This window comes from Bradysia coprophila, unplaced genomic scaffold (assembly GCF_014529535.1).
Source record: "Bradysia coprophila strain Holo2 unplaced genomic scaffold, BU_Bcop_v1 contig_151, whole genome shotgun sequence".
NCBI classification, from domain to species: domain Eukaryota; kingdom Metazoa; phylum Arthropoda; class Insecta; order Diptera; family Sciaridae; genus Bradysia; species Bradysia coprophila.
Window position 1 is genome coordinate 3,535,206 of NW_023503423.1, and position 14,846 is coordinate 3,550,051.

The 14,846-nt window shown below is 36.3% G+C and overlaps 1 protein-coding gene across 1 annotated transcript in view; it reads left to right on the plus strand.

Moving 5' to 3' along the window:
• The first annotated feature begins 8,035 nt into the window (after positions 1–8,035).
• LOC119074506 (pikachurin) overlaps positions 8,036–14,846 on the plus strand; it is a 160,696-nt gene continuing 153,885 nt past the window's right edge. Inside the window, exon 1 of the mRNA XM_037180663.1 lies at positions 8,036–8,887. Within this exon, the coding sequence (XP_037036558.1) occupies positions 8,797–8,887 (91 nt within the window). The 5' untranslated portion in view covers positions 8,036–8,796. The remainder of the gene's footprint in view (positions 8,888–14,846) is intronic.

A 14,846-nucleotide genomic window follows, 5' to 3' on the forward strand; every position in this document is an offset into this window, starting at 1 on the left:
TGCCTTAGAACTGGCCTTAAATACGATGGAATTGTACGGAAATAGTTCAGAATACACAGTATCGTTCAACGGGCAACATGCCCAAAGTAATGTGTTTTTCTCAAAAGTAGATGGTAGTGTAGTGTCTTGGCGCTTGCGAGCTGGGGATAATATCCTACTAAGACGAATGTAGTACTGACATCGGGAATTGGAAGGTAGAATTTCCCACAACAATATAGACCTGAAGTGTAATTTTTGAATTAAACTTCTAGTTAAGTAATTTTGACATCCGTACACCGCGCGTATGTGATAATAGTACATTACTATACCAGTGAAGTAATTACATAGCAAGATATTAAAAGTGGAAAGGTTGAGTTTTCACGTGATCCGAGGTGCAGCCGAGGTGCAGCCGAGGTCAATACACACACGAAAACGACATGTAATGGATGCTGAGGTCGTAGAAAGAAGTGTTTCTGGAGCTGAAGCATGTAATAGTAGAATATGCACTTCAGTCCAAAATGTTCATTGTGACGATTTGGAGGTTATGCACCGAGCCGATGGCATGGTATGTAATCCAAATTATCAAACGAAACGACATATTTTGGACATAGGATGCATACACAAATTTATCTTTCGAGAATAGATATATCGAGTAAGCCCTTTTTTCGTTCTATGCAAGTACATAAAAAACATAAATTCCAATGCGACCATACTTTAAAAGAGAACAGTGTACAGTCGATAAGCGAAATTCATAATCTAGAATTAGAAGTGAAAAAAAAAACGGATTTGAGCTATGTCATTCGAGGCGTGTCGCATATAACTCACCGAAACAAATAAATTCAAATCCAAGACAAATCAAATTCCGGCCAAAATTGGACGCTGCTTTATCATAATTTCCATTTGAATTATGACAATCCGTTGAAAGCGTATGGATTTGAAATGCCAGCCGCAGTTGAATAGGCTATCCGTTAAATTTTCATACTTGTGTATGATTTCGTTGCCGAAATAACACGGAATGGCTATTATAGCGATCATACATAGTTGATACAGCATCAAGTACGTGTATGCATCTATATTGTATTGAGGCGAGGTCTGTAAAAATGATAGATTTTCTCTACGGCAACAAAATGTGAAAAATTGATTTAATTCACTATGGTCAGTTGATACGCTGTGGTACAAATGACAGATCCACTGAAAGTGATGTGCACTAAAAATCCATAAGTGACGCATTTCTGAAGATCGCCGGTGTATCTAAATATAGAAATAAAATTATGAATCCGACTTTCCCAGACAAATGATAACAGATGGCGTTGCAGATGGCAGCAGTGCCATCTGTTATCGTTTATCTGGACTTTCCATTAAAAAAAAATCACATCGACACCGAAAAGGAAGAACATTTTACTGTAATCTGTTACAGTCTCAATCAAACTTTCATTAATTTACGACAAAATCATCTGCAGTGCTTTCACTTCACATTCAAAGTCTCACGTGCAAATATGTTGGTAAACGGAAATACACCGATGCAAATCCATGGTGTCATTTTGTTTGTTCGGTTGATCATCCACCGTTATTTTATTCAATTCTTGCAAACGAATTCCAAGTATTTGAAATTTAATGCTAGCTAAAGTTGAAAGCGTTGAGCTGTTATCGAAGCGTTTACAGCTTTTGGACGTTCATCCTGCTTTATGTGTTTTTAAGAGTTCTCTTTCAGCTCCTAGGTTCAACTATCTGCTGCGTACTTGTAAGTCGTTCTTAGTACCCGAGGTGTTAAACAGGGTAGATGAGATGTTTCGTACTACGCTTGAAATTATTACGAACACGAAGCTTGGAGTGGTTTCCTGGAAGCAGGCATCTCTTCCTCTTTCGTTCGGAGGTCTAGGGATTAGGAAATCCTCGGAGTTGGCCTATCCGGCGTATTTGTCGTCTGTCCATCAGTCTTCGAAGTTATCGGATGAGATCCTCAGCAAGTTTGGTTTGAAAGTGCTGAACGGTGACGTTTTGTCAGTTTTGCAGAGTCTTCCTTCTGAATACTCTTTGTTGAGCGAAAAATCTAAGAGTATTCAAAAGGAATGGGACTTGGTAGGTGTGCGAAAGGTTTTTGACGAGTTATTGGCTTCTAGTTCTCCAGTGGACCGTGCTAGGTTACTTGCATCATCAACAAAAGAGTCTTCAAAGTGGTTGCAAGTTATACCTTCAAGTAATCTGGGGTTACTTTTAGACAATAACGCGGCAAGAATTGCCGTGGCACTTAGATTGGGTTGCAAGGTATGCGAAGAACACCGTTGTGTTTGTGGGAAGCTAGTAGACGAATACGGTCGTCATGGATTGTCTTGTAAGAATAGTAAAGGATGGACTCCAGGACACGATGATGTTAACAATATCTTCTCGCATGCTTTTTCGTCAGCCGGTGTCCCTAATGTTTTGCAACCACCAGGGATTTCGAGGGACGATGGGAAGAGGCCAGATGGAATGACGTTAATTCCGTGGAGTAGAGGAAAGTCACTGATATGGGACGTGACAGTTCGAGATACCTTAGCTCAGTCTTATTTGTCTATTTCGTCGACTAAGGCTGGAGCTGTCGCTGATCAAGCAGAGCGTAGGAAACATAATCATTATGTCGGTCTGAAAGAGAATCACTTGTTTAAACCAATAGCGTTCGAAAGTTTGGGTAGCTGTGGCCCAGAAACGAAAGCGTTTCTCGTAGTTTTAGGAAAGATGATGAAGAAGGCTTCCGGAGAGAAGAAGTCTTTAGATTACTTGCTTCAGAAGATTTCTATATCGATACAGAGGCGGAATGCGGCTTGTATATTAGGAACTTTTGGAAAAAGAGTTGATGATTGTAATTAACTCTAGTTTTAATTTTTAATTTTTGTTTTTTCGTAGACATACTAATGTTTTCTTCTTTTTTTCTTTTCCATGTTTTTCGGGAATTACCTCGAGCACAAGATATGAAAATTTAATGAAGAAATTTTATTCAATTCTTGTTTCTTTAGTTTTTAGTTTTTTCTTTTGATTATTTTAATTATTTTAATGAAATGATTTGTAATGAAACTTAATTGTAATATTTAAACATATTTTTTATCGGAGTTTTAGTGCGGGAGAGGACGCTTTCTCCGACAATAAATACAGACTATATATAAAAAAAAATTAATGCTAGCAGTGTACATCAAATAAGCCGGCAGCACCTCTATGCTCATATTTAAGTTTGCTTGTAAAATCATACAGACAACTTGATACGTATACACCAACGCATATGCAAGAGAATCTGATTGCCAATCAACTGGATACCATCCTAGATATGGCAATCGAATTTCTTCGCCCAAAATTACTCCGATGAAATTTAACAACAGAGCTAAGTTCGTAAAGCAGTATCAGCAGTAACAGGGGCAGCTTGTTAAAGTGACGCATTTGTCGATTAACGAAAACACGCTCCCGATCATTTTCCAACTGAAACACTGCGCCCATGCACAACAGACTTTCCAATCTTCGTTGGAAAAATCGCAAATTCAAAACTTTGCCGAATAGTACGATCACTGTAAGGCTCATGGAGAGGCTGTCCGTTGCATCTTCCAGGTCCTCGGCAAAAAATACATAAACGCAGATTGACAAATCGTACAGGACCAAAAATACGACAATAATCATCAGACCGTAGCAATTGTACAGTGTCGACAATTTTGTTGACGATATACCAACGGACCACAATCCACACAACTTAAAAAAATATATCAATTTCTCAACGACAGCCAATGTGCCCAACTTTCCGGTCTTCATCCTAAATTGATGGTGTTGAGAATACTACTAATATCGAAGGGAAGCAACAACTGTATTAATACTGTTATGACCAGTGAATCTATATAACCAGCACCTAATTGCACATAGGTCAAGGCATACATACAAGACGGATTTCTCGTCAATAAGGTATTACGAATTTAACACATAATTGATTGGCGATTACGTTCAAATTATGTTTTAATTTTAAGCCGATTAAATTCATTATCGATCACGACGACATGTCACGGAGGAGAGAGGAAGAGGAGAGAAGAAAACCTTCATGAAAAATTGATTACTTTCTTGAAAAGTATCATTTTGATGAATCCATTTATTATATAACCTCCAAGGCTTGTTCTTCTTATTTCTATTTTTAACTTCTAAATTTTTTATGTAAATTACCGGCAAATCTATTGAAACTTTGGTGAAATCGAAGGGCAAATATTCATAGGATGGTTATTTGTTTAACAAATGGAGAAAATGAGAAATTCCAACAAGAGCGAAAGTTTGTGGGAGAGCGGAAGCGAGGACCGGAAAATCGCTCGAGAAGTTCTCTACGATTCAATAAACGTAAATTCACCATACCACTTTTGAAAACATAAACAAAGTGACAGTTCAAGCGAGAAGAATTGTATTTTGTATGCAAAAGCTTTCGCCCCTTGAATTGACATTTCTTTACTTTCGGTCCTCTTAGCAAGCATACAATAGTCATTTGTGTACCTGTTTTGGACGATTGATTTTGGGTAATTTCGCGGATTGTAGGCCGAACGAAGTGAGGCTTACAAGCGAAAGTGCCTTAAATCAACCGTCCCAAACAGGTGCACATGTGAGTTTTCATGCAGAGGGCCGGAAACCTGAGAAAATTCGAAAAATTGCCCTCATTTTCGGCCCCGAAGCATGAAAAACTTAATACGTAACTCTTTCGGCCTACTCAATCGATACGTAAATAACTATTTTTGATACTAACATCGAAAGTTGATACTTTCGCCTCGCATGTGAGGGGCGAAAGTAAAAAAATGCATCCCACGGGAGAAAGTACTTAACGAAGAGCGAACGCAACTGAACGAACAGCGAAAGTGACTGACGTCACAGAAAATGAAAGAAATGAGAAAATCCGCTCATATTATGCACAATACTTTGATCAAATTTGTGAAACATTGTGCGCCAGTGTTCTTATTGAAATTAGCGTACGAAGTTGATACTTTTTCTTGCTGATTTTATAATTTTTGTGTGTGTTATTGTTGTAATGGCTAAATTATTAGGTTGCGATACGTATCAACTTTCGATGGTGGTATCAACAAAAATAGTATGAGCGACTCGGGACCAAAGGAAAAAAATCTCAACCTGTGCGATTAGAGCCCTTGCCTTCGGCGCGGGCTTCAACTCTCGCACACGGTTGAATTTTTTTTACTTTCGCCCCTTGTCATTCAATGTACTATTCTCCCCACTCAGGGGCGCCGACTTGTGTTTTGGTTGTTGGGTGCGAGATCTCTGTACAGTGATTTTCACGATAGCGAATCTAGCAACTTAATTTAATATCAAGAGAAAGTGCAAGACCTGGTTCTCAGTGATTTGTAAATCTAACAGAGAAATATGTATTCTCCCATCGTAGTAATAATATAGTCGAGAAATCTAAGGCTAAGAACAAACTATAACAAAAGGGCGCATGAGTGCGTACAGAGGTTTTCCTTTAAGAAATTGCCTGTCTAAACCGAACCAAAAACTCTAGTTTTCCAGCAGAACGTCATAAAATAAGGCTACATTCGTCCAAATAGATAGGGTTCGCCAAAAAACTAAAATGAAGTGATCGTATTGCAATCCAGATTGAGTCAATAATGTCTAAGTCGTACTTGTAGAACATACTTCTTCATGAAAATATTACGGAATAACTACACTCACTTACTTTTGTTCAAGCCTTCTTTTGACAATCTAACTTCATTTTATATAATATTTTGGTGGAAAATTTGAGTTGAAATTTCCGGTTTTTCATCTCTATTCTGGACATGCATATCGACATTAGAGAAAAATTGCTCGAATGCATGTTTTCCATTTTTTATGCAACTGTCGTCTAATGGTCGGAGTGGTTCAGGTAAAGTAAAACTTGAATCGGAATCTCATTTACCCGATCTTGACAGGGTGGCTTCCGGTTAAAGAAAATGAAACTGGCCTGAAAAAATCAGGTTGGCTCGAAAGTAGTTTCAGGTTGACTTCCATTTTGACAACAAGTCAAAAAGTTAACATTTCAGGTTTCAGCTTATACTTACAAGTCGTACTCGTACCCAATCCAGGTCGCCCTCGCCCTGACCAAAAGTCCTGACATACTATTTCTTTTTCATGCTTGCTATGGGAACCGAAAGTAAAAATGTCAATTTTGAGGGGCGAAAGTAAACATTTTTCTACTTTCGGTTCCCATAGCAAGCATGAAAAACTCAATACGTCACAAGGAAAAGTACTTTCGGACCTTTGTCCTTGTGACGTAAATGACTATTTCTACAAAAGTATTCTTCATAGCCTTTGTCATATTCCTCGTATGATTTTATTTTTAAACATATCGTCTGTAATATAGATGACTATTTCTGCACGTTTCTTCTCGGTTCTACATTAGGAAAGTGCTGAAGTGGAACACCAAGCTAAGACAAAACTAATACAAAAACTACAATTCCAGACAACTCACACAGAAACGTTATTATTATTGCTTGTGAAGGTTCGAAAAATGTCTGAAGGCTTTTTTTGTTTCAATTCAGAAACAGTGGCAATAATGTTAGTTTATTTAATTAAGAAAAATATCAAATATCTGTTGGGTGCTACGCACCCAACGAATCTTGGTGTCGGGTGCTTGAGCACCCAACGCCACCTAGAAGTCGGCGCCCCTGTCCCCACTGGAGAGAAAGTGGTACACTTTTCATACTAGAAATGTCATTCGATCAATCATCAACAAAACGTGATTTTTTTATGTCCTATTGCGGCGAGAAAACGGGGCAAATCACAACGCAGCTGAAATGCAATTGTTGTGAAAAACGTTGTGTTGATCTCGGGAAAACGTCGGAAATTTCATTGTCTAGGGTGACTTATCTACCGTACAACGCTTAAAAACCTCAGAGAGGCGAATTCGTGAAAGAAAATATAGGAAATTCTCTCACAAAATCGTCTCTCTAAGGTTTTATGCGTTGTACGGTAGTATGACCTTCGCAACGCTCTGTCAACACACTCCAAATAAAATTGTCAACTTTTCTTCACTCGCTCGGTTGACAAATAATCCTATTCCTAACTCAAGCTAGTTTGCTTTTTTTTGGGGAATAAGAGTTTTCCAGCACTAGCCGGAGGCGAATTTAAAAATACTTCTGAGAACTCCACCTGCCCTGTTATGTACGTAATTTATCAACAGCCTCTAAGCTGTTAAAGCAATAATAATAAAAAGAATTGAAAAAAAGAAAATCAAAAGAGAAGACTTAAAAGAGAAGTAATGACGCAAATCATCGCGTGTTTTTCTAAAGAACCACAAATGCAACCAAAGTTCAACAATTTTACAGGTAATATAACTGTCTGACTGTATACCCCATAAATTGTACAGTAGATATACGTAGTTTACGTCAACATTAATTTCACTTCGCCGAAGAAATCCTTTTATTCTTATTGAAGTAGATAAGTGAAAGATTGCCAAGTAACGACTTTGCGTCATTCGACAAAATCTGAAGCTGAAAAGATCAACAGCCGGCTGTCAGGGCCGATTATAGTATTGTGAAACGATAAGAATCAAAACAATTCGGTTGGCAGTAACAATAACCATTTTTAATTACTCTACTTTCGAGTCTTAAATTTATGGTATATCGACGAGATATAAAATAATATCTGAATCGTGAATCGCCGTACACAATCCCACCGTACGCAATTCCATGCCGAAACGTTTACTATTCCAATAAATTTGGCCTTAAGCCCACCAATAGCAATATAGAGTAACAAACGTACACAATAATCGATATACAGATCCATTCATTCATTATTATAGGGTATATCCAGCGTGCATAAAATGCCATGTCCATCGAAATTTTCATGAGTACTTGGTACTTATTCATTCATTCATTTATGCTCGCAACATCACCATTCATATGAAAATGTTTCCATTGCGCATACACTTCCAGCAAACTTATTCCAATATGTACGTTCATCGGTGTGGTGGTATAGGGAATTTTCTACCCCATTTTCTATTCGCACACTACACTAACACAAGGACAGTTAAGAAAGCGAATGATATTGAAATGATGAAGGATTGTTCGGCGTTAGTCGGGAGATAAATTTTGTGACGAGACCACCACTGTGTGCTCTGTGTGCGATATGTTATGCTCGGCTTAAAAAAAGAGGAAATTTTCTGTACAATTTCATTGGAAGTAAGAATATCAATCCAAGAAAATATAAAAATTTCGAATCAATTTTCAAATGAGTGTTTGTCTGAATGCCATATCAGAAGTCATTAACGTAGTAAATTACTGTGCGCTTGGATGCCAATATACAAATACAAATTGTGAAACGATTCTATTGTGATCGGAATCGATCAAAGAAAATTAAAAATAATTATCTCGTAAAAACAAAGGTGGTTTGAGTATAATAAAGGTATCAAATTCTTCATTTATACGTATCGTCAGTGTATAACCAATACAATTGAAATAAAGTTTCACCAATACGAATACAACAAGTGAATAAGTAGTACAATCAAACTTATTTTCCGTTTTTTTTTGCTGTATTTTCCTTTTATTTTGCTAAATCGTTGGGATTTTCTTTGTTCATCAACTGAATTTATTCGGTCGGTGGTGTTTGTAAATCAAACAGAGACTTTTTGCTACATAATATACCAAATAAATATTCTAATCATTTCGGTTAAAGTGATTCGGTTTTCTCGGTATATTGTTGAGTCCGCTTTACACCAACACACTGTTTCTGTGTAACGTTTTTTCGCCTCAAACTTTTCACATTATATCTTTGGCGTGTGTGTTATTTCAATTATGGTTTTTGATTTATGATTATTAGTGTGAACGAGAACTCAAATCGGATAAAATGTGGCTCAATGGATTATCGCTTCTAACAATATTGATTGTAGCTGCCAAATGCTCCGAGGCAGAATTATCAATAGAAGCTGTATTTCAAGGTGAGTGAATATTATTAGTTAATCAAGTGTACATAAACGACTATATCCTATAAAAATAATATTTTTGTTTTATATACAAACTTGCCAATGCGCCATTGATAGAAGGTTCATGATTTTCTTTCGTGAAGTTGATGTGAAGGGAGATAGACGAAAAACAAAAAAAAAATCCCTAGAAATATGTCTAACAACGGAATGGAAATGTTATAAATATTTTAGGGAACACGTAACAGCTTTCCATCTACATTACACTCACGCACTTTTGCCTGTTGAGCTAAAGTTGCGTTGCTTGTTATTTGATTTTTAAAATTTGTCTGATTTATGGCGGAAAACGAAAAAAAATTTGCAAAATATTATTTCGTTACAAGTTTTCTACGAGCCCGAGAGCATGTCGTTATTCAAGCGTGTATTAAGTATATAAAGACGAAACTTTAAATTCGGCTCCCTCTCACAATTCACATGAATTATAAATTCAGTTAAAAACACCAAACGCTTTCTTTATGTCTTTATGATGTTTATTAGTTATTCATTTGAGTTAACAAAGTTTTACTGCCATACACAGTCTATGGTCTCGGTTTTTTGGAAACACAAGAAATGTTTTTGATCGCTTTTCACGGCAGATATCCGGACTGTTTGGCTTTGTGTGTGTATGTGTGGGTGAGTGTTAAGTTAGAAGAAGCAAATTATGTTCTGCCTTTTTCACAAATTTAATTTATGATTATACTCAACCAGTAACCATTATAAATTTTTGGTAATTTATTTGGGAGCAGGTGTTTTTTGTCTCAGTTGTTTCCATCCATTTTATAGATAATTGCTGCAGATTTTTGATAGTTTCATGCAGGGTTTATTTTTGGAATTTTTTTTGGAAATTTTTTACAAAATTTCCGAAAAATTGCCAAAAACTTCCAAAAACTGCGAACGTCCAAAAACCTCCCAAACTCAGCCTTTCGTTTTAGATGACTCTCAATTATATTGTTTCATTCTTGACATACTATCAGCTTTCAAATGAAGTCGAGCATGATTAATTTGAAAGATGAGAGCGTCAATTATTAAACAAAATCATTCAATTTTGAGACGTTCGCAGGTTTTGGAAATTTTTGGCAATTTTTTGGAAATTTTCTAAAAAATTTCCAATTTTTTTTTCTAAAAATAGGCTTTGGTTTCATGCATACAACAATAAAGACCCTCGGTTTCGAGTCAACTATTTGCTCACGGAACATAATTTTCTTGTCCGATTAAGAAATTTTTGGTAGTCCCTTGTAAATCCGCTCACTTTACCGTTTTTCGAGCTATTCAGTTACCCTAATGATTGGAAATGAAAAGTTGTGGAACGAATTTTCTTTTTCGAAAATGCACTTTTTCAGTACATTTTTGGCGAGCGAAGCTATTTCTTCTAACTTAAGGGCCTGGACTATGGCTGGATGGGAAAAGTGTGGATGAAAATAAAAAGTTTGGTGGTTCAAGTTTATCGAAATAAGAAACTTGCGAATAGTACCTTCAGTTGCTTGTTTGACAAACAATGTTTGTAGCAGTTAAGATGCGAGTTAAGATGAAGAATGGCTTCTATATGCGCACCAATACGTATACAATAGTATTTTTCGCAGTTCCGGTCCATAATCATCACCTTTCCATGCATCCATTTAATGTTGTTTTGAAGGTATTTATTTCACTGTATTTCCGGACGCAGTCCAATATGAACTTTTTTTCGCACGCTTATGAACCTATTACCTTCAACGAAGGCAAAATTTTTATAAACAAAAATCTTGCATTGACCATAAATCGAACCACCGACACCAAAAGGTTTTTGAACACAAAGCAGCGACTATAGCCTCGGGTCGTCGACAATCGACATCTAGTGCGAAAAAATTCCTTTATACCTACCTTGGTAGATAAATAACTATTTTGTACCAAGAAAGGAAATGACGATTTTTTCAGCACCAGCACCAAAGATGTTCACTTCGGAATGACATTAATGTGCTGCAGTGCGATCGAAACAAAAAACAAAATCTCACCGTACACAAAGCCTCATTTAGTTAGGCATGCATCAACCGTTGACACCGAGTCGAAGTGATCTATTGTTAACTCGCTTTCGTGGGTCCTGTGAGCTTTTTTCGAGTTTGTCTTCGCCTCGGATTGACAATTTGCACATCTTACCCACTAAGACACCTCATAGGAAACTAGCTAATTTCTTTGATATTTCCAATTCTAAGTACCCAATTATGTACTTGTGACGCGTGAAGTTTGTTGATCCGAGACGAAGCCGAGGTCAATACCTACGCGAAAACATGACTTTTAATTTTTCGTCCGAGCTACCTAACAATATTTTCATAGCTGAACGCACCGACAAAATGTTTCCTTGATGAAAGGAACAATTTACGGTGCAGAAGTATGTAAAATAATTTGCTGAAATTCTCTCCAAACCATATTTGCTCGAATGATCATGAAGTAAAAGCAACTAAAAAAATCCCATTTTTCGCATTATATTTACGGTTCAGTCTGGCGTAAAGCATGTAAAATGCGCTGTATAATCCCTCTCTGTGGTTTGGTCTGCAGAAACAGTTTTACAAATGTTTTTAAAGCCTTTTATGCTTTGTCATATTTAGCAAAATTTTCGTATTCATGAAAGAACATTGATAAAAACTGAATGAGATATAGCGTTGATGTAACGGCTCTTCATTTGCTATCATCAACAACGGCAAAAATAAGCGATGAGATTTTGTATCAAACTAAGAGTAATTATACCTAGAGAGGAAATTTCGAACAAAATTACGTAAAAAATGTGGTCCCAACATGAAATACGAAATGTTTATTGGTATGTGTGTTTGCCCTCTTAATTAAGAGGGCAAATTGAAGTATCAAAAGCGAAATAGCGTCAACGTATACATGTATGGGTGTAAAATTATCCGAAATGTGTATATTATACAAACTGATGTTGGGACCACATTTCGTCGTACAAATTTCCTCTCTAGGTATAATTACTCTAAGGTATCAAACACCAGAAGATCCTTTGCACGTACGAAGTACTAGATTTAATGATTTTGTTGCGACATGTTTACCATTTTTACCATCGCGTGTATAGCGCAAGCTCTTGTACACGTACACGTCTCTTATGTACAGCCTTATAGCAGTAATGTACTATTGAAGGGCAGCTTTGTTGAATGTTGACCGAAAGTGGTGCGATTATTTGTGAGGTGCTCAAAATGCATTTCCTTTACTTATGTATAACAGATCTTGATGAATTTGTGAATGTGTGGTAGATTTCGGTCGACATAGTTAACCTTTTACAGAAGAAAAGCTTATCAGCATTTTTGCTATCGGATCTATTACTTCATTTGATGTACGTGTTTTCAAGAGATTTGAATCTATTACTTCCATTTTTGTGGTCCATAAGATTGATTTAGCCAGATGATGTCATTTTTTCCTAAAGTCGTAATAGATAACAGATGATAGCCGTCCGTAACAGGAGTAACAACTGCGATTGGATAGAGAAGATGCTGAACATTTCGTCCCAGGAATAAGAGTGTTTATTTCTCTAGCCTAGGTGACACTGTAACAACTCTACATCCATTTAAACTCCATCGACTAACTTTTTTTTTCAATGATTGAAAAAAAAAACGATTTCCGCAAGAAAAGCGATCGAAATTGCATGACATATTAAACGGGATATGAGGCAATATAGACAGTGGATCAACTTACGTGACATTCGGTTCCATTTTTTTGTCAGATGGCAATCCATCACAATTCGTATTCCTGAAACATTTTTACCATTTGCCATTTCTTTTTCCCACTCATACGCACTGATTCAGACTTTAAGTTTCAATCAGTTTGAAACCGACTGTGCGGTTTCATCATAAAATATGTTTTTAACTTATAAGCACACTTCCTTGCGTATAGAATATTCACTGAGGATTTGTGCTATCCGAAACGGTGAATGGTAGAACATATATTCAGCAAACGTAAATCCTTTTTCTATTTTAGCGGTGTGTAAAATCCGTAAGTATACACTTTACCGAGAGACTAAAAGAATGAAATATGAAACCATCGTTCCATTATTAAATACAAACCTTCATTCTACTGGAAGACAGAACGTCTCTACATTTAGTTTGAATATATAGGTATATGCATTGCATACCATCTATGCTACACATTGTACATTGTATAGTTATAGCCGAAGTAAAAAAGTTTATTCAACTTGTGTAGAAATATGAATAGAACATAACAGCGTAATAGAACATCTATAATACAGATTTCACCTCACTTTAAAAGCATTTTCATTCACCTATTCTCATAATATATATTTTTGCGCTGGTTGGTCGGCGTGAAAAAGTTTTTTCTTTTCGTTCGAAAACATCTTGGATCGATATTTTTGTGCTGTCGTAGACCATTTTAAGTTGAAACATTATACACATCGTATAATAGAAAGTTGGGATATATTATTCGGCGAAAGAAGAACTAATCAAACAAATTGATACCAGTCAAGTGTCGTATCAGTTTGCAGAAGACTGAGTCTTTGAAAACTCTTTTATCTTGAAAGATTTTAATATTGAAACAAAATGAACGCCGGATATTGATTTTTTTATTTAAAACTTAAATTCAACTGCGAAATTCGACGGAAACCACTTTAAAAACTGGCAAAAGGCAAAAAAAAGAAAATTTATGTGAGTTTTCCCTGAAAATGAACTCCCACCCCCAGCTCTGTATACAATTCTTGCTACCAGTTCCAATGAATTAAATTAACTTTGTTGGTTTTAATTGATGCCTTCAATATTACCTTACTTAATGGTACATCATCAGCGGAATGGCTGTAACGTGTTAGATTTAAAAAGCTCTGTTTTTTATTCTCTCCTCTAAAAACATTAATTAACTTTAATTATAAGAACAGTCAACCAAAATACATTAAGCTAACGCTAGAAGGTAATTTAAGTCGCTGGGAGAAGAAAAAAAAAACACGCAGAAAAACGAAGAGAAATCATGTAAATTGTATGGTGAACCTAGCTGACTATGTGATAACCTCATAAAGCAAAAAGTCCTTTCAATTTATGTATTCAAATCGCAATAAATTTGTTGTTTTTTTATGTTTTACCTCGTCAATTTGAATTTTATTTAGGACACTCGTAATATTAACTCGATTCTGAGGTGAGAATTAACTGAGTTGTTAGCTATTTGTTCGAGTTTCATATTTTGTGAGACGTTTTCTATTTTCTAAGGTAGCTTAAATGGCATTTACCTCAGAATTTTCATGTTCAATATTATATTCCGTCATTTGAATGTCTGCAATACTCGATACTGACTTGATTTGTCAGTGTGAGAGTTCAAAACTCAACCGCAGACAGACAGATTTAAGCCTATTGTCAGATTTAGCTGATTTAATCGGTTGTTCAAGTCAAGTGAATTTCATTGTAGAACACTATCGAGATTTCGCATGGATTTACCAGTAATATCATTGTTGGTGTAGAACCGGTATTCAACTCATACTAATTTCGCTCCTAGTACATCATAGATGGCACTAGGTTTTCACTTAGCTTAGTGCTAGATTAGCTAATGAAATCAAAGAGTCGGAGCGTAACTAAAACAATAATGATCGAGCCCCAAACCCTTCGTAGGTTGTTAAGGCAGATTATTATTAGAATGTTAATTTTTTGCAGATACTTATTAAATTGCATTTGGCAACAGATGGCGTTGTTAGTATGCTTCTAAATCTTCTAAAACGAACTAACCAATATTTCTGCCGTCGCATTTTCACTGCTATTTGGTTCTCGCCAATTTTGGAGACCATAGGGTATAAATCATCAGACGAAGGTGGTCGACGAAAGTAGATCTACCATCAGTGCCGGACAGCCCATACTTGAAATTCGGCGATTCCCCAACGGCCTTTGACATTTTTAAATGAAAAAGGGCCTTTTTAGAATTTTAGCACCGTTTTTCCGATTTGCCAGAAGAGCCTTTTGTAGCCAGTACTGCT